The sequence below is a fragment of the Anser brachyrhynchus genome, assembly GCF_964034855.1.
Source record: "Anser brachyrhynchus genome assembly, chromosome: 2".
Lineage (NCBI taxonomy): Eukaryota > Metazoa > Chordata > Aves > Anseriformes > Anatidae > Anser > Anser brachyrhynchus.
Genome location: NC_137695.1, coordinates 67,689,325 through 67,713,453, shown reverse-complemented (window position 1 = coordinate 67,713,453; position 24,129 = coordinate 67,689,325). Strand labels below are relative to the sequence as shown.

Here is a 24,129-nt window from a genome sequence, read left to right as displayed (position 1 = left end):
CATTACCACGAGGTGGTTGCCTTACAGTGCCTGGAAAGCCACTGATTTTAATACAAGTAGGGCAAAAACCAGAGTGGACTCCAGGCCCATAATTTTTTTCATGCAGAACATCTGTAATGTTTCACTACAGGGGGAGGTAAGGTTAACTTGTACTTTTGCAGCTGCCTTGTGGCATAGCAAAACGTACAAGTGCTAACAGTTCTTGGGTGTATGCAGCTTTTAAAGGAAGGCATAGCAATACAGTAACCAGAATATATTTTAACTGCTCCTGTGCACTTATTACATTGGGCAGCCCTGAAGTTGCTAGAAAGAGATAAGGTGCCTAATTTTCTTTCTCTCTTTTTTTAACCCAGCTCTTCTTCTGATTGTTTATATATACACACACGCAGAGGGAAAATTATTACCAAAGCAGAACTGTAGGTTTGGCACCCTTTGTGCACTAGTATAAACCAAGCACAAAGGCAAAGCTTGGGGAAATGAGAATGTTGAATTGGTGTGCCAGCATGAGGGAATGGTCACAGTCTGAGTCCTTCCTTGTCAGTGGGCGTACCATATTCTCTCCATCAGTGTGGCTGCTTCTGCAGACAGCAAGGGCACAGTTTCTTGCCTCATTTCTCACAAGACCACAGTTTTTAAGTGTGAAGGTCTGGCAGCTGCATCTGAACACAAGGGCTTCAGATTGTCCCTAGTTCTTAATAGGTTTACAAAGGAGCTCACAATCTTGAGTCAATTATTGTCTGTGGTAGGGCTGGAGGTAAAAAGGGGATGAATCCATCCTGTCTGTCTACTCCCTCCTTTTTTTGGCAAACTTATTTAACCCCGTCTATCTCAAATCCATAAAAATGCTGAGGGCGAAAGTGAGTGCTAACATGTTCTTGCTCCACATGGGTGAGGCTTCAGAGGAAGAAAAGGAAATAATGTTTGGTGTAAAACAGGGGACAAAGATCAGGCTGCACCAGCATTTGAGTGCAGGGCACTGAGAGAAAAGGAGTGGAGCCAACAAAGCCTGCTCCATCCTCACACAAATTATGCAAAGAGGGGACACTGAAGGAGCTTCAAAGACATTTTGAGTAATTTCTAAGTGATATGAGTTCCAGACAGTCATTTGCCTTCCCCTGTAGCTCCATGAAGGGATTGGGCTCCATAGTAGTCCCTAGTGGGAGCTGGCAGCCTGCACAGGACCAGCGTGCAGCTGCAGCATGGAGGCAGGAGCACAAGGACTCCACGACCCAGCCTGCAGGACATGTGCCTGCCTCAGAGATCACTTCCTTAACGGCACAATTAGGGGTTTTTTTGTTTTTTTTTTTTCAGCAGAACGACTTTTCCTTTGTTGTGGAAAAATAATTCTCGTGGAAAAAAAAAAAAAAAAGACAATTTTTACTGGGAATTTTGTACTTTAAAAATTTATGTTATATTTCCAAAGACAATTTTCCTTCCTTCTTTCTTCAGACACTTCTCTTATTTTCTGTCCTTTATTTTCCCATCATTTATTTATCCTGCTCGGAGAGGTGAACAGCATGGAATGCATAGAAAGTTTAAAAAAAAATCATCTGAATAGGACTTCTGGAAAAAAAAAATCACTTTTTTTTTTTTTTAATTCCATTTCCATTTGGGAAATATCTGTGGGATATAAGCAGGCTTTTTAGCTTTCTCTGGGCACAGTGTCCAGAGCCCCGTGAGCACAATATATGTACTATGTGCAAAGCACTGGCTTGTTTCAGATGAGCAAGAAGGAGAGATCACTCATTGCTACCAATTCCTGTCAAGTCTCACTTAAGCTAGAAAAACTCATTAACTCATCTAATAAATTCCCGTAACTATACTCATGGCAGATAACCTTCATTTTATTGTTTTAATTCACTGGGGAAAATTCTGCAGGGCTTTTAGAGGGGGCCAGAGCCATTCATACAATGAAGGCAGGCAAGATATACCAACAGGAAAAAACATTCAGTGACAGTAATATGAATTTTCAGTATATTGCTTGATAACATCCATGGTTTATACTGTAATTCTCTATCATCTCCTCTGTACCTTACATGAATATTCTCAGATTAAGAGTCTAGACTTATAAAGCAAAAGGCAAAAAATGATGGGTATTCTTTACACAAAGGAATATAAGCACATCAACAACACCTAAAAAAAAGCCATTTCAGGCAAGCAGAGCCATTTTCAAAGTTTGAAACACAGTGGGTGAGGCTTTGTCTGGAATCATTTGGCATTTTCATGTCCTGTGAAGAACATGTTGGGTTTCAGCTTCATGCGGACCTTTCTGGCAAAGCCAATACTCCAGGAGAACAGCACTAAGCGAAAAACAAAACAGCACATTTGCACATCTTGTGCAATATGCATGGTTTAGTCTTCACAAAGGATTCCTTGAAAATTTCATTATGGAATATGGAACTCAGCCTGGGGAATAAGAAGTGTACTGCTTCAGAGACACCAGCATCTTGGAGTTTAGGGTTCACTGGCAGACTTGTGGTTCCTGAAACCAATGCAGAAGGTGACTGGACACCACTGGGCTCAATCAGAAATCTGCAAGAGAGAGGCAGACTTAGCCCCTGCTATCAATAAAGCAGGATTCTTAACAGGGAAAACAAAACCGGCCATTTTATGGGTTTTGTTTGTTTGTTTGTTTGTTTGTTTTTGATGTTTTTAAGCTGTCCCACACACAATACTGTCTGCATAGTTTCCAGCTGTGATTGCAGCTTCACTTGGACATAAAAAGTTTTCTCCAGCCTGTAACTTTTGCTCTAGTCTGCCTGAATTCATAACCTCATATTATACAAATGTTTCTTTGCATATGTACAGGCTCTGTTTTGACCTCTTTTCACAAAAAAAAAAAAAAAAAAGTCACCATTTTGAAAAGTTATATGTAATGTATCATCAGGGTTTGGAAAAGCATCTCTCTTAAAATGTTTCTAAGATTTTTGGTCATCCTTATTTTTAAAGAAGTCATAATAGTCTATTGTCTAAATGTTTTCACTCCTCTTCTAACATCCTATTTAAATAAAGGAAATAAACTCTTAAAAGCAAAAACAAAAAAAACTACTCTCACCCTTCACTGGCAGCTCTTCTGATGTTTACAGGCTCACAAATATAAACCACTTTAGGGATTAGCTCTTTGTGATTAAATAACACAATTGATCTTAAATTGCACAAGTGCTCTTGTGCAACAGAAATAACCCCAAACCATGCCATTTGTAACAAGATTGCCAATCAGAAACTGCCTTATCCAAATGTGGACTGTGCGTTTACGTAAAGGTCAGTGCAACTTTTTGCAATGGATGGAGTTTTTAAATATTACTGACATAAACTAGCCCCACTGCAGAAAGCATCTCCCAGTCAGGTTCTGCAGTGACTGCAAACAGTTCTCTGCTGTTGTGATGGTCATAGCCTCTAAACCAGAGCTGTCAGCCTTGCTGTCCCCGAGGCATCCCCCAACATCCGGTCACCCAAATTTCAAAAGGCGTAATTTTCAGGTACATGTACATAAGCAGCTACGTGTACGTCTGATCCAGCCACCTGAGGAGAGCCTGGGAATGGACTTAAACACAGGCACAGGCTCCCAACCTTGAGGCTGGGCTCAACAGGGCAGGATTGCAGCCTAGGGGATCCAACAGGCTCAGGTCTTCTTCTGATTAGTCAGGGTGCTTCTTTGGTATCTGGTTTTTCACTTCACTGCCTGGGAATTACTTTAGGTCCCCACACTGTACATCCTGAAGTACTCTAAAAGGAGCTGAATTTCTAAAAGCATGACTCAGCTGCCTTTGAAAATCAGCTGCACTGCTGACACAAACCCAGCTCAGAAAGTGAAGCTGCAGTTATTCTTGTGCTCCCCTGCAATAGATGCTGCTCTTGAGAGCTAGGCTTGAAGCAAAAGGGGTCTTTTTTTCCATCTCTTTGATTTGCACTGATGCCAGTCTTTCTCAACAGGGACATTCGTTCAGAGACACTGAGTGGCACACAAATTCTGCAAGGACCTACAACCCGAGCACAGCCCATTATGCATCCACGTCAACTTTAAAACCCTAAATAAATGACATATGTAAAACATGCTGGTGTTCTTGGTCCAAAAGCTTGTGAAGCTGCTGATATAAAACCTGTCATTATCATTTGCACTATGCAAAAATGAGCATGAAACCTGAATTACTTATCATTTCCACCCACAGAGCTCACTTAGACAAGGACGTCAGTGCACAGACAGCAGCAGATGTAGAAATTCATGGTGTCCCTGTCATTCCTAGAGACAAACAGAAGACCTCTTGACCTGGTGTACTGGGTCTGGCTGGGATGTTAACTTTCCTTGCAGCAGCCCATACAATGCTGTGCTCTGCACTTGTAGCTAGAACATAAGTGGTATGACACCAGTGTTGTGTCTGCTGCTGAGCAGTGCTGGCACAGCATCAGGACTCTCTCTAACCCTCCCAGGGGGTGGGCAAAAATGTGAGAAAGGAACATCACCAGGGCAGCTGACCTAAAACAACCAAAGGGATATTCCATACCATATGATGTCACACTCAGCAATAAAAGGTAGGAAAAGGAAGAAGAGGGGAGGGATGGGCTCTTGTTGCGAAAATGTCTGTCCTCCCAAACACCGGCTACGTGTGTTGAGGCCCTGCTTCAAGGACGTGGTCAAGCATCGCTCATTTGTGGCAAGCAGAGAATAATTTCTTTCCTCTGCACATCCACACAGCCTTTACTTGTTTTGTTTTGTTTTGTTTTCCCTTTCCCCCTCCCGTTTCCCCTTTCCCTTTTTTCCCTTTAGTTAAATTGTTTAATTAATAATAATCTTTCCTTAATAATTATTTTTTCCCTTTAATTAAATTATCCTTATCTCAACCCATGAGTTGTTCTTTCCTTTACTTCTTCCCCTCCTCTTCTAAGGAGGGGGAGTGAGAGTGCAGTTGTGGTGGAGTTCAGCTGCCTAGCATGGTAAAACCACCACAGTCCTTTTTGGCGCCCAACGTGGGGCTGTAAGGGTTGAGATAACAATAGAATTGATTAAAACTCTTACAACTAACACACTTACTTGCTAGTCACCATGTTCAGTGTCCTGTTAATATTTGCTTGTTTGATCATGTGTCATGTAGTCTGTGTCATGTTCTTCTTTCTCCTCTATATCCGATCTGAGAGTGTGCTACAGTCTGTGTTCATTTTTTTTTAATTTGCTGTGCTGCCAAGCACTGGCCTTGAGTTTAATCTGGCATTCAGGCTCTGCACTGTTATCATTTGGGTCTCGTGGAAACTATCTTTTAGAGAATATTCAGAATCACACTGCCTTCCTTTCCTCATCTGGAAGTCAGTTTATGAATAATATCAGGAATGGCACCTCCTCCTTCTTACACAGTGGGATAATTACAACAGTTTTTGAGTATTTTGAATATCCATGTGTCACTCATATATTGCTATTTCTAATTCTGAATAATGGGTTTCCTCCTCTCTGTAAGATTTATCAACTCTTTAGAAAGCTTACCCGGGAATTTGTCCCGAAACAGTCGGGTGGCAAGGTGTGTGGGAAGATATAGGCAGGTACCTGTCACAGGTGTCTCCTCCAATAGTTTTGAACTTCACCCCTGAACAAGTGCAAAATCCTAAAAACCTGATAGAATGTTTGAGAGTCTTATGCCCTGACCCTGACAACACCGGAGAACGACAGCTTGCAGCACTGTGCTGGGTCCTGGCTTACGCCTATCAAACACTATTTAACGCTGCACAGCACCCTCAAGGGAGGGAGGAGGTCTCTGAATCTGATGACCAGATAACACACGCTGTGGCTGACCCAGAGGACCAACCGACTGTGGTATCAGTCGTCCCCATAGTCAAGTCAAAACAATGGAAACGGAAGTCAGCTCATTTAGTAAGGGAAGAAGCCTCTTCTAAGAAGGAGGGAGAAGGGGAAAAGGCAGGCACCTCTAAAGCGGAGCCATCACAAAAACAGCAGGAAGAAGAGATGGAAATCATAAAGGAAACAGAAACCACCCGATCCCTATCCCTGAGTGAGTTGTGAGAAATACAAAAAGATTATGGTTAACACCCAGGTGAACACATCCTCACCTGGCTGCTTCGATGCTGGGACACCAGGACCAATAGCCAACAATTAGAAGGCAATGAAGCCAAGCAGCTGGGGTCCCTCTCTAGAGAAATGGTAATTGACAAAGGAACTGGGAGAGAGACACAGGTTCTCAGCCTCTGGAGGCAACTCCTGGCAGGTGTGAAAGAAAGGTATCCCCACAAGGAAGATATTGTATATCAAATAGGTAAGTGGACCACTATGGATAAAGGTCTCCGGCATCTGTGGGAATTAGCTGTGCTGGAGATGGTTTATAGTGATTTGGACAATGCCCAGATACCTAAGGATCCCAATGAAGTCCAGTGCACAGCATCAATGTGGCATAAATTTGTGCGAAGTGCACCATCATCACATGCCAGTACGCTGGCAGTATTTAATTGGGATGATGGGATGGGACCAACAGTGTATACTCTGTCCTGCCAGCTTCAAAAATATGAGGACAATCTCTCTGTTCCGCTATGGGCCTGTGTCTCAGCTGTGGAGAAACTCTCCCAAAGGCTTGACCATCTTGTAGAATGAGCATATCCCTCCTCATCCAGACAGAGTGATATTTCAGCCACTAAGAATCAGTATTTTCCTGCTTGAGGGAGAGAGTACCCAAGACGCACACCACATGATACCTTGTGGTTTTATCTGCATGACCACGGGGAAGATATGAGGAAGTGGGAAGGTGAACCTACTTCAACCCTAGCTGCTCGAGTACGTGAACTGCAAGGAAATACAGCAGCAAGAAGAGGGTCTCCTAAGAAAAATGCTGCTTCATTTTCTGTTGGGCAGTACTCCAGAGGCAGTAGAAGGGCTGATGCTATTCTTGACCCTGATGAAGAAGGGACTGATTGCTTGTGTCCCCCCATCTGCTCAGGGCTGACTGGTGGATAAAAAATCCTGAGGGCAGATGTTGACAAGTTCAGCCAACAGTGAGGATCTGAGCAATTGTTTGTTTTGTTTTCTTTGTGTGTTTTTTGTTTCTTTCTTTCTTTTTCAGAAACAGAAAAAATAGATGAAAGAATGGGAAGTAACTTTATAATACTAGATCCCAGTTAAGTTATTTCTGAATATATCTTACCTTATCTCTTTCAACCAAAGTGGTTTTTGGATTCTCTGCTGTGCTCAGTCATTCTTATAGTCTGGTGGGTTTTTTTGTAGGCTTCTTCTGTTGTCATTGAAGTTTCCACAGTCTTTCTCAGAGACACAGACCAGTCATTCTGCCCCAGGGATGCAATTCAGTTAGAATTACATAGGTAGCTTAAGTAAGAATATTAAAGAGTACATTTGCTTTCCAAACCCATGTTTGTAGCTACAGAAATGCACCTGACCATTTCCAAATACTGGAGGTGGCAAATATGAAGCAACTTCAGCTCCATCTTAAGACCGCTCATTTCTCATTGACAGCATTAGTATTGCTAGTAAATTTTATATGTGTGACAAAAGGAGGACAATCCAGCCCAGAATTCAGATGTGGTATTTAAGTATCACCATGCAGTCTGTAACAGTCATGCTGAAATTAATTTAGCCAGGAACATTTTAGAGCCATTTTTGTTCATTTCATACTCTCTGAATTATTATAATTAAACACTGTAAATAGCTATCAGACAGAGCATTTGTGATTGTTAGTCCAGACAGAATGCTTAAAAGACCTGGCATCATGAGAAATCAGTGAGTTTGGTTTCAATAGCAAAATCAGTTTTCTGTCTATTTTTAGTCATAATTGATTAATAGGAAATACATACTTCTTTGGAACGGAAGTTTGAAAACAATTCTTAATTCTGTGTGCCTCGATGTTCATGTGCTCAGTACCTCTGCTTTCAAATAGCTCAGATGTTATCAAACATGCCCTAGGATAAGCACTAAAATGGAAATATCTGAGTTCACAAAGGTCTTTAGGAAATGCAAACCTTTACCTTGATGTCGTATTTGTACTATTGTAAAGACCATACGGTTTCCACCATAATTGCCTCCATTAGGAGCATGTGTTGTACAAACACATTTGCAGAGCTGTATTCAGATCACATACTTTGGTATCCAAAACAGACACAGACGCCTGTTGGTGAGAGAGACGAGTAACATAACCCATTGTCCATCTGAGAAGTGCCTGGGCTCTTTAAACATGCCAAAAAGAATATGCCTGCATTCAGATCAGCTACTATGTGTGACACACCTTGGCATCATGTTTATTTTCAACACCAACTGTTGAGGGAGCCAGGTAGCCTGAGGTCTGAATTACCCACACTTCTTATATACAGACAAGTAAATCATGATAGTTAGAGTAGGTTGAAGTCATAATTCAAGCTTCAAAATCTTTGATCTGCTACAAGGTTGTTAATGATTTTGATGTCTCTCATGCATATGTGGCACTTCAGGGAGGCAGGGGGAGAGGTAATGTTCTGAATACATGAGTTCAAGTTTCTTGTCAAAGCAGTGAGAATTAAAAAAAAGATTCTTATGCTTACAGAAATAACTAGCAGAGTGTCTAACCCACCTGATAAATAGCGTGTAATAATTTGTCTCTTGATCACGGCAAAGAGTTTTTTGGTTTTGTACCTTTTTTGCATTCAGATTTGCGTGACTTCAGAAAAGGAACACAACGGCTTTATCAAAGTATACAGTGGGAAGAAGAAAGGTTTTGTCCCCATAGACATCTTAGAAAACATCTGATTTCAACACCCCACTTTGCCCTTTGTTGGCAAAGCCTGTCTGCCTCATCTCACACTGTGTCAACCCAGATGGGCTATCTTGCAGATGTTCAGGGAAAATGTGAGAAAACTGCAACTACAAGAAGAAAAAGATATTTAGACTGGCACAGCAACACTAAGAAATAAGAAAAGTGGAATGATCGGAAGAAAATATAGTCAGAAAACAGCAGGAAAATTAGAGGTCCTTGGAAACTAACAGGAATAAGGTAAGAAAAAGAAGTCTGGGCTGATTTCTAGTGCAAGATGGCTATTACGACCCTGATGGAGAAAGACAGCTGTTCTGAACAACTAAACTCACGTCCTGTTCTTGTGTCATAGGTAACTGTTGGGCAGCTTTCCTTTTTGAGGTGTGTATTTGGGAGGAGGGGGGAAATACCATTCAACCTGTCCTCGTACTTCAGTCCAATGCTTGTAGTAAAGTGTGGCTGTGGTTCTACAGTTCTGTCCCCAGCATCAACTGATCAGTTTAAGCGTTTAATCCTGATTTTTAGTCTCATAACAAAGCAGTTTGGAGTCACCATGTGAAAGTCAGTCCAAGAAATGCACTGTGCCCTGGAGGTCGTCAGCTTTCTCTTTCTGTGCCATCTTACCACACGAAAGAGTAGCGACCCTTGTGTGTCCTTTGTTTTCTCTGTATACAAACAAAATCTCTCAGCCTGCATCAGGTGTGATGGCTGCTCTCATAGCTCACAAAAATAGCTGGTCCTCCAATTCAGAAGCCTGCTTGGAAGCATCCCTCTGTGTTTCCTGAACCTTTATCTGGTGAGGCAGAAAATGGGAAAAAATGCTGGGAGAGAGACACAGACTTGAAATGTTTTATATTTTTCTGTGTTTATTGCACTTAAAAGATTTTATATATTAATCCTATTTGTAAAAAATCAGGCAGCTAACTAACCCCCTGGAAGACTGAAAATGGTAGGAAAGGACAGACTGCACATAGAAGTGAAGTCTGTAATTACCAAAATCCAGAACTCGTGACAGAAAGGCACAAAGTGTCTTAGCATTTTGTTCACCCACCAAAGCCATATTTTTCATTTGCTAAAGCAGAAGTTTTGCAGATTCAGCAGTAAATACACTAACATAAATTCCACCTTGGCATAAACCACCAGGAGCTTCCCATAAATCCTTTCAATCCCAGTGAGACAGTGCAGCCAGGTCTGGTCTGCTGCGTAAGCCTCCGCCTTCAAATATGTTTTGGGCATATGAACATTTTGGTACCCAGAGGGCAGCCCATGGGACCCATGGATCTTCACCAAATTACACAGGTCAGCCGGTGCCAATCCTGTTGTAGATCAGGGGCCTTATGATCTTTCAAGACAGGGAATTTAATTTCCAAGTATTTGGATGTAATTGCACCAAATACATTTAAACTACCTAGCATGTATTATGACATTGAGATTAAATCCTATCCCAAAGCTCTCTGCTGAATTCATGCCTTATTTGACCAGTTTGAGATTGAATGCCAGTCTTTAACACTACTGTAATTGGCCCCTAATGGATGCCCTAAATGCCAGAAAGAAATGCAGAAAGAAATCCAGATGCTGCCAGGTTTGTAAAAACCTTTTTGCAAAGTTGACACAATTTCTAAAAAGATGCTGTCAGTCTGCTTCCGGTTTGAATCTGTGTTGCACAGCCCAAGTCTCATAGTCTGGTTGCCCTAGTTGAACAGCTGATCTTATGCAAAGCCTTAAGAAATCCAGAGCAATGCTACACATGACCAGAAGCTCACTTGGTAGATCAAGCTGTAGCCACTCAGAGACACGTTTTGCAGCTCTTACGTATCACTTAATTGCAGAGGAAGGAGTTGCAGGGCTGTTGACTGCTGAAACTTCGTCCTTTGTAGTGCAAATGGTCTACACCGATAATTCATGTCCTTTTGGCTGATCAAAAGTATCTGATTTCATATCATCCTCTATGAGAATATCAGCAATTTATAAATGGCTTTTCTTCAGGGCAAACAATGAATGTTTGCTCAGCTTATTTTCCGAAGTACCAGTAAACTCAATGGGAGGACAGAGGATTCTGATAAGCCTTAAAGATCAAGAGGAAAGCAGTAGAGACATGTTAATCCACTCTGCTTTATAAGATTTTATATATATATATATATATAATATATATATTCACCAGTTCAAAGAAAAAACTCAAGTGTTTGTTAGAATTGAAATATTTGCTATTTTTGATCCGGCCTGTAAAGTAGGCAAAGGAAATCTGTATTAACTTATATATATGTGCTATTGTTTACATGATTGCACCATACTGTGATTCCCTATTTGAGTCTTCTATGATTTCAATTTATCCCTACAATGTGCATCATACTATTCTAAGAATGATATATTACCTACAACTCACAATGGCCTTTAATTAATGTCAGTTTGATTCCTTTTGATACTGAGCAATAAGTAATAAAGTGATTGAGTAAAACAAAGCAAACCTTATGTGGACTGTACTACATCTGAGCAAGCATTGATTCTGAACCAAAACTTTCATGGTTATCTTTTTCTTTGTATATTTTGTTTTGCCTTTTTACTGAGTTTTTGTTGCTGTTTGATGTGGAGACATAATTTATGCCTAATTTAGCAAGAAACACATACATGATTCTTACTTTAAGCATGTGATTCATTGGCTATTTGCATGCTTAAAGTTGAAGCACTTTGGTGAATTAAAGGCATTTTCCTCAAGTTAATTTTGGATGCCTTACTCTGAATCCAGATGAGTATTCCAATATTTTTTCCTTCCATATGCAGTTTGCAATAGGTACTGAATTAACAAGCACTTAAAAGTCAGACAGAAGATGGAATGGAATTTATCTGACATTTGCTCAGAAAATTTGAACGTTAGGAGATGAATGCTGTTCACATTTAATTTAATATTCTGCTTAATAAAGAATACACAATGGTTGGAAGGAGAATAGAAGTGTATGTTTCTTGGTTTCTTTGCATCAACCTCTATCATTTTCAGTTAGCCACCTTCAAGAGCATTTAGTAAAATCATCAGCAACAGACATTACTGAGCATTGCCATTTAAAACTACAGCTCTTGCATTTGCCATATTTAGCAACCCATTTCTAAAGTATTTCTTCTGTAAAGTATGTAGTATGTATAGACTGCATACATAAAGTTTTGTCTTGAAGCCATCCTAAATTTTGTTTCTGGCAGATCAGAACATATTTTAAGCCATTCCACATCTCATCACAGCATAAAACTGGCTACAGAATATTTTCAAAGCGCTAGGGAGACTTGACCAACATGAGTTGAGCATGAGCTGCCTGAGTCATGATTTACTCCCACCCATAAACAACACAGTATCTATCTCAGTGTATTATCATCTTGCTCTACACCCAACCACTTTGACTCGGTGACTTACTTCAGCAACAGATGCTGCAGTACATGCTTAGCTGCAGACTCATTGCACTGGTGAACAAGACACTTACTTATTCCTACAAACACTGTGTGCCTTTAGCATTGCTTACAGACCTTTTTGCTGTAATTATTGGTTGAGGTTCAATTAACTAAGTATAGCACCGTGTGCCATTATAGACTGAGAAGCCTACACAAGAATCATGGAGTCACAGAATCACAAAATGATTTGGGTTGAAAGTGACCTTAAAGACCATCTAAATCCAACCCCCTGCCAAACCAGGTTGCCCAAAGCTCCATCCATCCTGGCCTTGAACACCAAAAGGGATGGGGCATCCACAGCTTCTCTGGGCAACCTGTACCAATGCCTCACAACCCTCTGAGTAAAGAATTCACTCCTAATATCTTATCTAAATCTACCCTTTTTAGCTTAAAGCCATTACTCTTTATTCTATTACTATACTCCCTGACAAAGAGTCCCTCCCCAGCTCTCCTGTAGCCCCCTTTAGGTTCTCGAAGGCTGCTATAATGTCTCTCCAGAGCCTTCTCCAGGCTGAAAAACCCCAACTCCCTCAGCTTGTCTTCATGGGAGAGGTGCTCCAGTCCTCTGATCATCCTAGTGGACTCCTCTGGGTTCACTCTAATACATCCATGTCCTTCTTTTGCTGGAAGCCCCAGAGCTGAATGCAGTGCTCCAGGTGGGGTCTCACAAGAGCAAAGCAGAGGGGGACAATCACCTCCCTCACCCTGCTGGCCATGCTTCTTTTGATGCAGCCCAGGATACAGTTGGCTTTCTGGGCTGCAAGCACACATTGCCCACTCATGTTGAGATTCTTATCAACTGTTCTCCCCATCCAGCCTGTGATTGTGCTTGGGATTGCCTTGGCCCAGACGCAGGACCTTGCACTTGGCCTTGTTGAATTTCATGATGTTCACACAGGCCCAACTCTCAAGCCTATTAAGGTCCCTCTTTTCCCTCCAGCATGCCAACCACACCACACAGCTTAGTGTCATTGGCAAACCTGCTGAGGGTGCACTCAATCCCACTGTCCATTTCACCAAGAAAGACGTTAAACAGCGTTGGTCCCAATACTGACCCCTGAGGAACACCAGTCATTATTGATCTCCACCTGGAGTCATTGACCACAACTCTTTGAGTGCGACCATCCAGACAATTCCTTACCCACCAAGTGGTCCATCCATCAAATCCATGTCTCTCCAATTTAGAGACAGGGATGTCATGGGGGACAGTGCCAAATGCTTCACACAAATCAGGTAGATGATGTAAGTTGCTCTTCCCTTATCTGCCAACACTGTAACCCTTTTTTAGAAGGCCACCAGATTTGTCAGGCATGATCTGCCATTAGAGAAGACTATCAGACAGTGACACGGGGGATTTGGAAGAGCCGTGACCTTTTGAAGAAGCCACTGGAAACCATGTAAATCGTCTAAATGGCACTGGACGGATATATTTAGAGAATGAACCCAACTCGTTTCTTCTAAATGTATGCAGACAAGTCTGATTTATTGAGCACTCAAATTACATCTTTCTTTCCCTAAAGGACACCAAATAAATGCAGCCAACCATATCAGTCTTGTCTCATTTAAAGTCCACTGTAAAAAGAATCTTTGAATTCCACGGGGACTGGAGTTCATCTATTGTCTTGGAAAAGACCGGTCAGTGTTACCATTCTTCCAAAACTCTGTGATGTAATTTATCTGATCTAACTGAAAATGTCTACAAATAAGCTAGTAACTCAATTGTCTTCTCCCCCTTCCCCAGAAAAGAGAGTAATGGACACTTCAATAGTGTGGTTCATCTGACCTACTGAAGCCTTCTGCTTTTTTATGAGCTATATTGTGCCTCACAAGTGCCTGTTTCTATTCATTGACACTCCAGGAAGCCTTGGATAGCTGTATCATATGCAGACCTCTGTAGAGGAAAGGTCTATACTAGGACAGACTTCTTAGCCCCGGTTTCTAGATGTGTAGGTGTGGCACATACATGTGCATAACAAATACATGTGACTACCGTGTGTCTGTTTGTTGCTTTTTACAATGCTTCTGAAGTTGCTAATTATAATTATTATCAGAAATTAGAAAAAAAGAGGTGCATTTTTCCCTGTTTTCTTTCTATAGAATTTCTTTCACTAGCTGGTGGGCAAGGGCAGCTTTCTAAATAGAATATTTTGTATTTAAATAAAAATATAATTTCAATAGAGTATTGAACTAATCCTAAGGACACTTTAGTTTAAGATGTTTTAATTAAAAAAAAAAAATGGAGAATATTAGCCTGGACCCATCCCTGCCTGCAAGAATAGTGTCTGCCCAAAATTCTGACAGCAACAGTAACACACAGGGACCATAGTCCTGGGGAGGTAGACTAGTGTATGGTTCATTTTCCATTAATATTTCACAGTGTATCACAGCACTGAAAACTTCACAGCACAAAAGAAAGTGAACAGGTACAACACAGGTCAGGCCCTGTTTAAAAAAAATAATAAGAGGGGGAAATGTAGATGATATTCCCATGAATACTCCTTTTATATTTTACTGTATTACAAGTAGGGTCAGAACAACACAAGAGTTTCATTTCTTATTTCAGACATTTCAGAAAAATGTAGACTCAAATTATCATCCAGAATGTGTGCACTACATTTCGTAAAGCAGGGTGAATAAATACTTTCCCCAGTGGGAATATATGTCATCACAATGTTGAGATTTCCATGGGGAAAAAAAAAAAAAAAAAAAAAAAGCATCTGAATCTAAGAGGTACATCAGTGTTATTTTTAAAACCATTCTTTATATAGAAAATTGTCATGGGCCCAGGGAATGAACACTTGGCTGACTCAACATAAAGAGGCCCAGAAAAACTACATTAGGGCTGCTTCAGTTCTGAATGTATGTCCTTTTCCTGAATGGTTCAAAGAACTCTATTCAACACCTACTCAAATTAACATCACTTGTTCTATCAAATAAGCTGACATTCTTTTCTTGTTTTGCATATATGCATACAGACAGTGCACGAACATATAGATAGATATGAATATCTATATATAATTATTTATTACATTCAGTAACATCATTCAGTAACATCAAGCCAAAGGCAAGAGGACATTTGTCCTGGTTTCAGCTAGGACAGAGTTAATTTTCCTCCTAGTAGCTGGTAGGGTGCTATGTTTTGGATTTAGGATGAGAATAGCATTGATAACACACTGATGTTTTAATTGTTGCAGAGCAGTTCTTACACTAAGCCAAGGACTTTTCAGCTTCTCGCTCTGTCCTGCCAGAGGGCAGGCTGGGGGTGCAGCGGGAGCTGGGAGAGGACAAACCCTGGACAGCTGACCCAAAGTGGCCAAAGGGGTATTCCATACCATCTGATGTCATGCTAAACAATATATAGGGGTGGCTAGCCGGGGTGAGGGGACCAGCTGCTCAGGGATCGGTCATCGGTCAGCAGGTGGTGAGCAATTGCATTGTGTATCACTTGTTTTGTATACATTATTAGTAGAAGTACTATTATCATTATTATTATTTTCCTTTTCTTTTCTGTTCTAATAAACTGTCTCTATCTCAACCCACAGGCTTCATTTTTCCTGATTCTGTCCCCCATCCCGGAGAGGGAGGGGGGAGGGTGAGCAAACAGCTGTGTGGTGCTGAGCTGCCAGTCGGGTTAAACCACAACACCATTCCCTTAAAAATCTGTCTCAGCTGATTTCTTCCTTATCTTAACATGCTTAGCACCTGGTTAGGACAGTAATTGGTGCCCTACATGTACTGAGACAGACAGCTATATGGACAGAGAAGTGTAGCCCTGACAAGTTTTATCTGTGTTAGACAAAGCATATAACATATAAACCCAGAGTTGCAGGCAGTTGAACTGCAAATATGCAATACATTGAACACAGTCAAGATACTCACTGATCTGTAATGCATGTCATCCATCAAGCAAAGTTAGGACTGTATGCTGCATACAAACAGGCAGCCTGAAAACATTGTCATAGCAACATGTAAATCATACCTCTTTGACCTGTCTGCCTCACAATAATGAGATATTGAAAATAAAGAATAACTTCTCCTTGGAGGCCTGAAGGAGAGGAAGAAACAGGGAGCATTCCTGTGGGCTTCAAATTAACAAAAAAAAGGGCTAGTCAGTCACATACGCACACCATGAAGAGGGCACATAAATTTACCTTCGTTAGAATAAAGTAAATCATCATCTGAGTAATTACTATGCTACTGACTTGCGGAAAACAGACCTTAAAACTAAAGTTGTAAATATGTAAATATGTAAGTAGGTATATTTATTTGGTGCTGCGCACACACGTTGGACACAAGGGGGATAGCTCCACCTAACTTGCGCACCAACGGTTACTGGCAGCGTGCTTATATTAGTGGGACAAATACATATTCATTTCATTTCCCGTATGTCTCTTGTATGTTCATCAGGTCTCCGAAGAATCATTAACGTAGGCTCCGTCTCTATTTGTATGCATACTGGAGTCCTTGGGTGGTCGGCCATCTGGAATACTCTGGTGGTCTTTTGTTGAAGGCCAGAAGTCTTCCTTGCTGCTTATCTTCTGGCCTTTCCTGTCTTTGACAGACTTCAGCAGTCAAGCCAGTTCTTGCTGGTTCCATTATCTATGCATAGAGTCTTTTGTTCCCTTATCTTTGAGTCATTAACATACAATTGTGGTAGCTAAGACCTAGGAATCACCATCCTTTATCTTGTTCCTTGTCTCACTACCAGAGGTTTGCCAGCTGGTATGGTCAGAGGTTGACAACACAAAACTGAAAGACTTTGAGAGTTATTTCAGCGTTGAATCACGAAGAGGAAAAAGAGAGAGAGAAGCAGCTGAGGGTAAAATCTGACTTTTAAAGGAACTGGTCCTGTTGCAGCACTGAAGCAATCCCTTCAAAGTGCTCTGGCTCTTCCCTGCAGCACTCTCCCTAGTGCAGCCAGTCCAGGTGGTGGTTGCAGTGGCTCCCACCCCATGCCCTTGCCCCAGAGCAGCACTGTGTGTGGGACAGGACAACCACAGAGCAGAGCCCCAGGCTCTTCCCGGCGTGCCCAGCCCATGTTGGCAGAGCCTCTTCCCACTGCTTTCCTTCCAGGGATCACCTCTCTTCTTGTTGGCTGGTCACCGCTTGCCCTTGCGTCTGGCAGAAGAAGAAAGCTGAAATTATCCCTAGCGAACAGAGACAGAACCAAAGCAGCCAAAGCAGCAATACCCCCCAAAACCTTGGGGGTCCGTCTTTATTGCACGTGTTGCAAACTGTGCCACAGAAAATAGCCACTCTTGCTGCCTCCCTGCCAGGAGTCACTCCCCTCCACCACTCGTGGTCTTCCTCTGGCTGGGCGGGCTGCAGCATCTTTCTTACCAGCACAGTGGCCTCGCTCCCTGTCCTGCTAGGAAAAACCTTTCAGGGTCACTTATTGTGTCTCCTCCATTAAATGCCTGCTGTCTGTCCTAAGTCAAACAGCTTTCCTACATGTCACCTCCTACAAACTAGCTGGAAGCCCTCACTCGAGGGCTGCTGTGAGACACAGCCCCTCCAGCACTGGGGATGGAGAGGGTCCACTGCTATGTGACCGAGGATGGAAGGAGAAAACCAGATGCTACCTTATTTTGACTCTTTGGGAGAAGTCTGGTCCCTAAGGCCCAAGTGTTACATGAGTCATAATAAATACAGGGGGAAAACCTTCAGTGACCAGCCCATTCACATGGTTTAGTACTCTGTGTCAGCATATTTTGCCTCAAGAAATGCAACATGAATGCAAATGTCTTTTATTCTCTTTTGCACTCACTGCACATCCTAATCAGCCACTTCCTTGTGTCCTTGTGCTCAGCCTCGCAAAGAGTTCCCCTCTCTGTCTTTTCTCCTCCTGCCAAAGGCAATTCTTCTTGCAGAGATTATCCAAGTGGCAGTGAGACATTCCTCTGCAGGATGCTAGGGCTAGGCTTTTCTGTGTTGACAGTGTCCCATAGCAGTTCTCCTGCAGACACAGTTCACACCATGGACACTGATGCCCAAGCAGAAGGAAGGGAGGGAGCGCAATGATCTTCACTAGGGCTTTTGTTTTCTGGGCAGTGCCTGGAGCAACTGGAATTCAAAATGCCTGATCTGCAGCTGGGCAGCATCTGGACCCACTGAAAGACCTGTTCCACAGTTGGGTCTGAAATGGCCAGTGCAGCAACCTGATTTGCAATTCACTCCTCTCGCAAGGAGGTGTAGGGTCAAGATTTTTTTTTTATATATTTTTTTTAAACCACCGTACACACCTTAACCAGAAGCCACTAGACGCCAAATGGGCACTGGGAAGGAGAATTATTTGACTGATGGGAAGAAATCAGGCTCCTAATCACACACAGCAGACTTGCTTGCCACTTCTTCACACTTGCATCCAGGCCTGAAGTACATCCTCCTATGTTAGCAGGCATAGGGGACACTAAGCTGACAGTACCTGAGAAACGTCTCCCTGAAGCACTGCTATCTGCAGCACCAAGCATTGCCTGCACTGACTGAACAACCTGGGGCTCAGTCCTGCCAGGAACAATCTGTCAGCAGCACTGGGAAGAAGCACGCCCAGACTGTTATGGTCCAAAGAGAAGGTTACCCCATAAAAATAGTACCTAGACTCCATGTGTTCAGTTTCTTGCTTAACCATGGAGAAGGCACTTCATCCAACAGTACGGGAGTTAATGCTGTGGTGGAACAGCCTAGAAAAGCATGCCAGAGCAGGTATATGCTTTTCTGTGTTTATCCAGTTTGCATCATTTTACCATGCTATATTACACTTAAATAGCCCAAGATAAAATTATTCTCTGGCTTCTACCCTTCATCTTAAACATGCAGCTCTTAAACCGTCTGCTGTAGATTGACTTCCTGTAGAGATGTGTACAGTCCTGTGGCCTCGAGAGGCTACTGTAATATGAATCATTAGTACAAATGGAAGGCAAATCTGCTTTACTGACATCCTGAAAAGAACTCCCAGGTGCTTTATTGAAGGAAGGAAGAATCAGTTTAATTCCTGTACTGGGCAGTAAATGATGTTTTCTCCAGCCTTTCTTAGAAGGGCAAAAAGTCCCATGTACCTGGACTGGAAGAGACAGGTTTCTTCGTGAAGACCACAGTTCCAAGACTATCACTATTCTCCACATGGCTTGCAAAGCTCTGCTCTGTAAGCACCTCAAAGACACCATGAAGACACTGTGCTGGCCTCCCATCAGAAAACCAAGAGTGCAACAGGACATGCAAACCTGCATGCAATCCTAAGTGGGACAATCTTTGTATCCTGTGCTTTTGTAATGTAATGAAGCCTTGGTTGTGGGCTCAGTCTCAGCTTCCCTGCAGCACTGCTGGTGCACAGGCTAGATTTTTGCTGCATAAAAGCATTACTTTGTTGTTTGCATTCAGGCGACACCATTGTGCAGCAGCGCTCTGCCTGGTGTGGACCGCATATTTTTTTCCTAGGTCACAGTGCTCTAGCTTGGTTTGTCCAAAATCTCAGTGGCCTTTATTTTGGCTTATGTGACATTAGTAAGGGTTGTGAAGGTACAGTTTGCCTCTCTCTACAATCCCACCCAACACCCCCAGAAAATAAACAAACAAACAAAACCACACATGAAGCCAGTTAACATAATGTATCAGTTGAGAGATCAGGTGCTGGAGCAGACTTGTGGTCCTCCCTCTAACAGCACTGTGCTTACCCCCTCATCTTCCATTACACAAAAGCTGCTAATTGAAAAGGAAGCTTCATAATGTCTTGAGTTTTAAGAGTTCTTCAAGAAGTCATGCTGCCTCAGTGCCCCAATTAACTCCCTCATAGATTCAGTATGCTTGTCACATTTAATGCATTTAATGCCAGCAATTAATGAAACAGTCTGCAGCAAGCCAGAGGCATCAAAGCAGCCTCCTGTCTGCAGTGCAGCCTCTGCGAAAGAGCTCCTCTGCTTGCCAGATACATGCAGCCAGGGGTGGCGGACGTAACAGGAATGGTAATTTTTGTTCTCACTCTTGTAGGGTGCTTCTCCCCCAGGACTAAGCCAGGTCATCCCCTGCTCCAAAGAGTCTAAGGAGTTTTTTGTTTGTTTGTTTGTTTGTTTTTTAAGGCAAGCATCACTGGTTAGATCTCTTTGTGTCTTCTCACTTAAAAAGCAGACCTGCCAACACGAGCCAGACCTTCCTCCCACAGGGGGAAAACCCCTTGGCTCTTCAGAGTAATGCCACTTTCATAGCCAGCTTCTTTTAATGATCCCAGCTTCTTTTAAGTAGTACCACTGCCACTGTGGTTTTGGTCTCAGACCAGCCAGGGAAGGACCAGATGGGTAGAGGGAGCAGCATCTCAGGTGCTGTTGTAGCCTCTGAGTCTCTTCACACAAGATGAAGGTTCACCATATGCTTAGTGGAAATCCAAACACAGATGGGATAAGTGCCTACTCCCACTGTCTTGGGGGCAAGAGAAGGAAGAGCTGTCAGTGCTAATGAGGTACAGAGCAGGTGATGCAAGTATTATCTGAGAGCATGAACAGGATGAGACAGATGTTGCTTTCAGGGTTCATTGCTTTATTAGAGATATCTGCTAGCCAGTTTGCATGATACCCCCCAGCCACACCAGATGCAGCCTGATATAAAACGAGCTGGTATGAGTTAAACCAAAACCCTCTAGGCAATATCAAACCCATTCTCAAGGCTGCCCTTAAACAGAGGGAGTCCCAGCAGGAATTGAAAATGAGGCCATAAATCACTCTTAAATAAGGTAAATACACTTGCATCCTGAGACTGTCTCCAAGCTTGAACATCGCCACAAGTCCTCCTTCCCAGCCCTGTGCCCCTGTCTTTGCAGCAATTCCAGTATCTCTGCAGCCCATGCCTGGCCCAGCCCCTCTGGATGTGATGCTGGATTTCAGACTTTCTGCATGGCCAGGGTTGGATGCAAGCGGTGCCCAGCAGCACACGTGGGGATGAAAAGAAGCAGTCACTGGTCGGGACATGGGGACAATCTTTGTCACTGTTGGTGAATGTTTAAGGCAGGGACTCAGCTTTGCATGGAGCTGCAGAGGAACAGTGACTCCATGCTGAGCCGCAGGCTGAGTGATATGCTAGTAAACCACGGGCTTGAGGCTGCCGTAAGAAGGGTTGATGCTTGGGTTGATGCTCAGCTGATGCTTGCCTGCTCAGATCAAAGTTGTGCTTGTGAACTGCAGTGGAAATGGTATAGGGAGACTTGGGTATGTAAAATCCACAGCTGTGTGTCACAGTCAGGTACCAGTAATAAAACCTTAGAAGAGAGATCATCACTCAAGAAGGCAAGACAAGTTTGGGAACCCAATTTTGGCTTAAGGAGGATGAATAGAATCAGAAAGACCTTGTAGGTCAAATAAAACTTGTAGGGCCCAAGCACAGGAACAACTTGACATCATTTGATGCTTGGATTCATGTTCATTCGTGCTACTGGGGGCTGAGAACAAATGGGCAGGAGTGATAAAAATCCATTAGAGAGAATTAGAGCTGCAAAGCACGTCAAGAATGTTGTACCCAAGCTAGTGCTGGAGTCCAAAGCATTATTGCAACACAGACATCTGGCAGTAGCAATTGGTGCTCAGTAAATCACTGCAGACTGAATTAGTTTAACTCCAAGGCCATACACAGGCAGGCCTGAAATCACACCCATGAAATGTATCGCGTCTGCTCTTAGGCTTGGCTGGGTTGTGGGGGGTAATGTAGGACCTTCCTCAAAGGGAGAGAATGTTAACAGTGTCAGCAGACATAAAGGGAATCTATTTTTTTTGCCACCAGTCCAACTTGGCAAGAGAAAAGGACTTTTCCTTTTCAGTTTTTTTCATTCATTTAAATATTTTTCAGGTAATTAACACTGGGCACCATCAGAGCTGGTGTTGCTTGAAGAAGAGTGAAACATTTATTACTCTTCTTGCCTTCCTTCCTGAAATGATTGAGGTGAAAGGAAGGTTAGAAGAAGAGTCTTTTCTGGGTTGTCTTATTTCTCTTCTGTCTTTCACATTGGTTCACGGAATGGAAAGTCATTAATCACCTATCAAGACGGCAGATAAGAGTTGCTTTGGGGTTAGCACAGATTGGAAAAGATCATTTAAGCATGGCAATTAATTGAAATGAGTAAGATGGGGACAAGCTATTTATTCAAACTAAGTAGCAGGTGAGAGTTAACAGATTTGGATTGTTATTGAGAAAAACTGAGTGAGAAATCTTAGCTGACAAGAAGAAAAGAAAAAAAATGAGTTATAAGGTAAAAAGAAAAAAAAAAAACAATAAAGGAATCGAGAAAGATATTTATGGCGATGAGTATATTTACAGATTTAAATTATTCATCTGGCAACCTCTGACTCTGCCTTTCCTCCTAATTATGTTAGCCATGTTGGCACTACACAGACAAAGCAGTAGGAGCTGAAAGTCAGCTGCCTTTGAGGCTCCCGAAGAAGTATGCTTCAGACAGTGATTGCATTATGCATCTCTGTGACAAAGTTTTCTCTCCTAGCTAGGCTCTGGAGTCACCGCAGATATATGCCCTAGACTGCTGCAGCTGCAGGGTTGGATGAGCTCTCATTATATATATATATTTACTGGTTTTGTGCATCCTGTCTCCCTATCACACCCCAAAATAATGCTTGCATGGTATTTCCTTTCTGCTTATCCCTTTTGATGTGAAAATCCACTATCTGAATGAATAAACTTGTTGCCACCCATTTTTTGATCTTTCAGGGATGCCACCCTTTCGATGAAGCATGTTTGCATTAAGGGCATACTGTGTATGACAGAGAGTAATAGAGACTCCACTGCCTTACTGCTAAGCTTTTCCTTTTCCAGCAACATGCTGCTCACATGCAATTCACCCTGGCCTTTTGGCACAGTCACCATCCATGCCACCATCCTCCTCCTCATCACATGAGCCTATGTGTGAAGGAAACCCGAGGAAGCTCCTGCTTCTTCACTCCTCTCACATTTGATGCAGACTCCTAGCACTGATTTACAGAGGCAGATGATGTCACCAAAACACCATCTGGTTTTGACTCCTTTCTAAAGGAGGTCCCAGGAGCTGGGGAAATGGCCTGTTTTTTAGAGCCAACACAACATAACAAAATAATCAGGACAACTGGGAATGTAGCACTGGTGTTTTATGGTGAAAAGCCCATATTCATAGGAGTCTGTGGGAGATATGATGTGTCCAACACATGACCTTTTAACCACAATCAGTTTTCACATGGTTTACTTCTACTTCTCCGTTAAGCTTGATATATCCTCTGCTAAAGAAATTTGATATCACATACCCATGCAAACAATTTCCGTGTGGCATATTCAGAGCTGGAATTTCATCAACATAAACAAAATCTCAAATCAAATGCTTCAGTATCTACAAATTGCAATTTCTATAAAAGAAATTTCATTAGAAAAATTTTAACCCATTCAACAGAGATGGCAATGAGTGCTGCCTCTCATACTCTGACCTTGTAAAGCTGCAGTAGGGCTGCAGGGTGTCATGGTGCCTATCAGCAGGGCCTGCCATGTTTCACAGTTGAGCCTGTTTGGATTTTCGGCTGAGGTGTGCGTGCACACACTGAAATCATTCCAGAGAGCAGGCAGGATCCCAGTTTACCACCTGAGCAGCTGTCAAAACAAGCTTTCATCTCAGAGGAAACCTGAAGAAGGGAAAGTTTTCCAGAAGGAAAAATTAATTAAATTTACTGATAATATCAGGTTGCTACAAATTTTTACTCATTGGGATAAGGGAGGAAACAGGAGTGAAATTACATTTCAGAGACAACCACATGTTCAGAAGTCAAAATTTCTTTTCTGTCTGTTACTGAACAATTCATAGTATTTACACTGGGGCACTGGCACCCAGGATTAGGTTTTCGGCTTCTCTGTGCCCTAGATGCCCATTTCCTAGTGAATCCTCACATCAAACCACAGAAGGCCAGGGCCTTTTGGAAATTACACCTTGGAACAAGCTGCTGTCCTAAAGTGAGGGTTT

General features: G+C 42.4%; 1 protein-coding gene across 6 annotated transcripts in view; it reads left to right on the top strand.

The window, feature by feature from the left end:
* STAC (SH3 and cysteine rich domain) overlaps window positions 1–23,730 on the top strand; it is a 107,363-nt gene extending 83,633 nt beyond the window's left edge. For 5 of the 6 annotated variants that reach the window (XM_080578843.1, XM_080578847.1, XM_080578846.1 and 2 more), the window contains one exon: window positions 8,627–23,730. In XM_080578843.1, coding sequence (XP_080434969.1) covers window positions 8,627–8,725 — 99 coding nt within the window. In that variant the 3' untranslated portion in view covers window positions 8,726–23,730. The remainder of the gene's footprint in view (window positions 1–8,626) is intronic. The other variant, XM_080578842.1, reaches the window with a different exon arrangement.
* The last annotated feature ends 399 nt before the right edge of the window (window positions 23,731–24,129 follow it).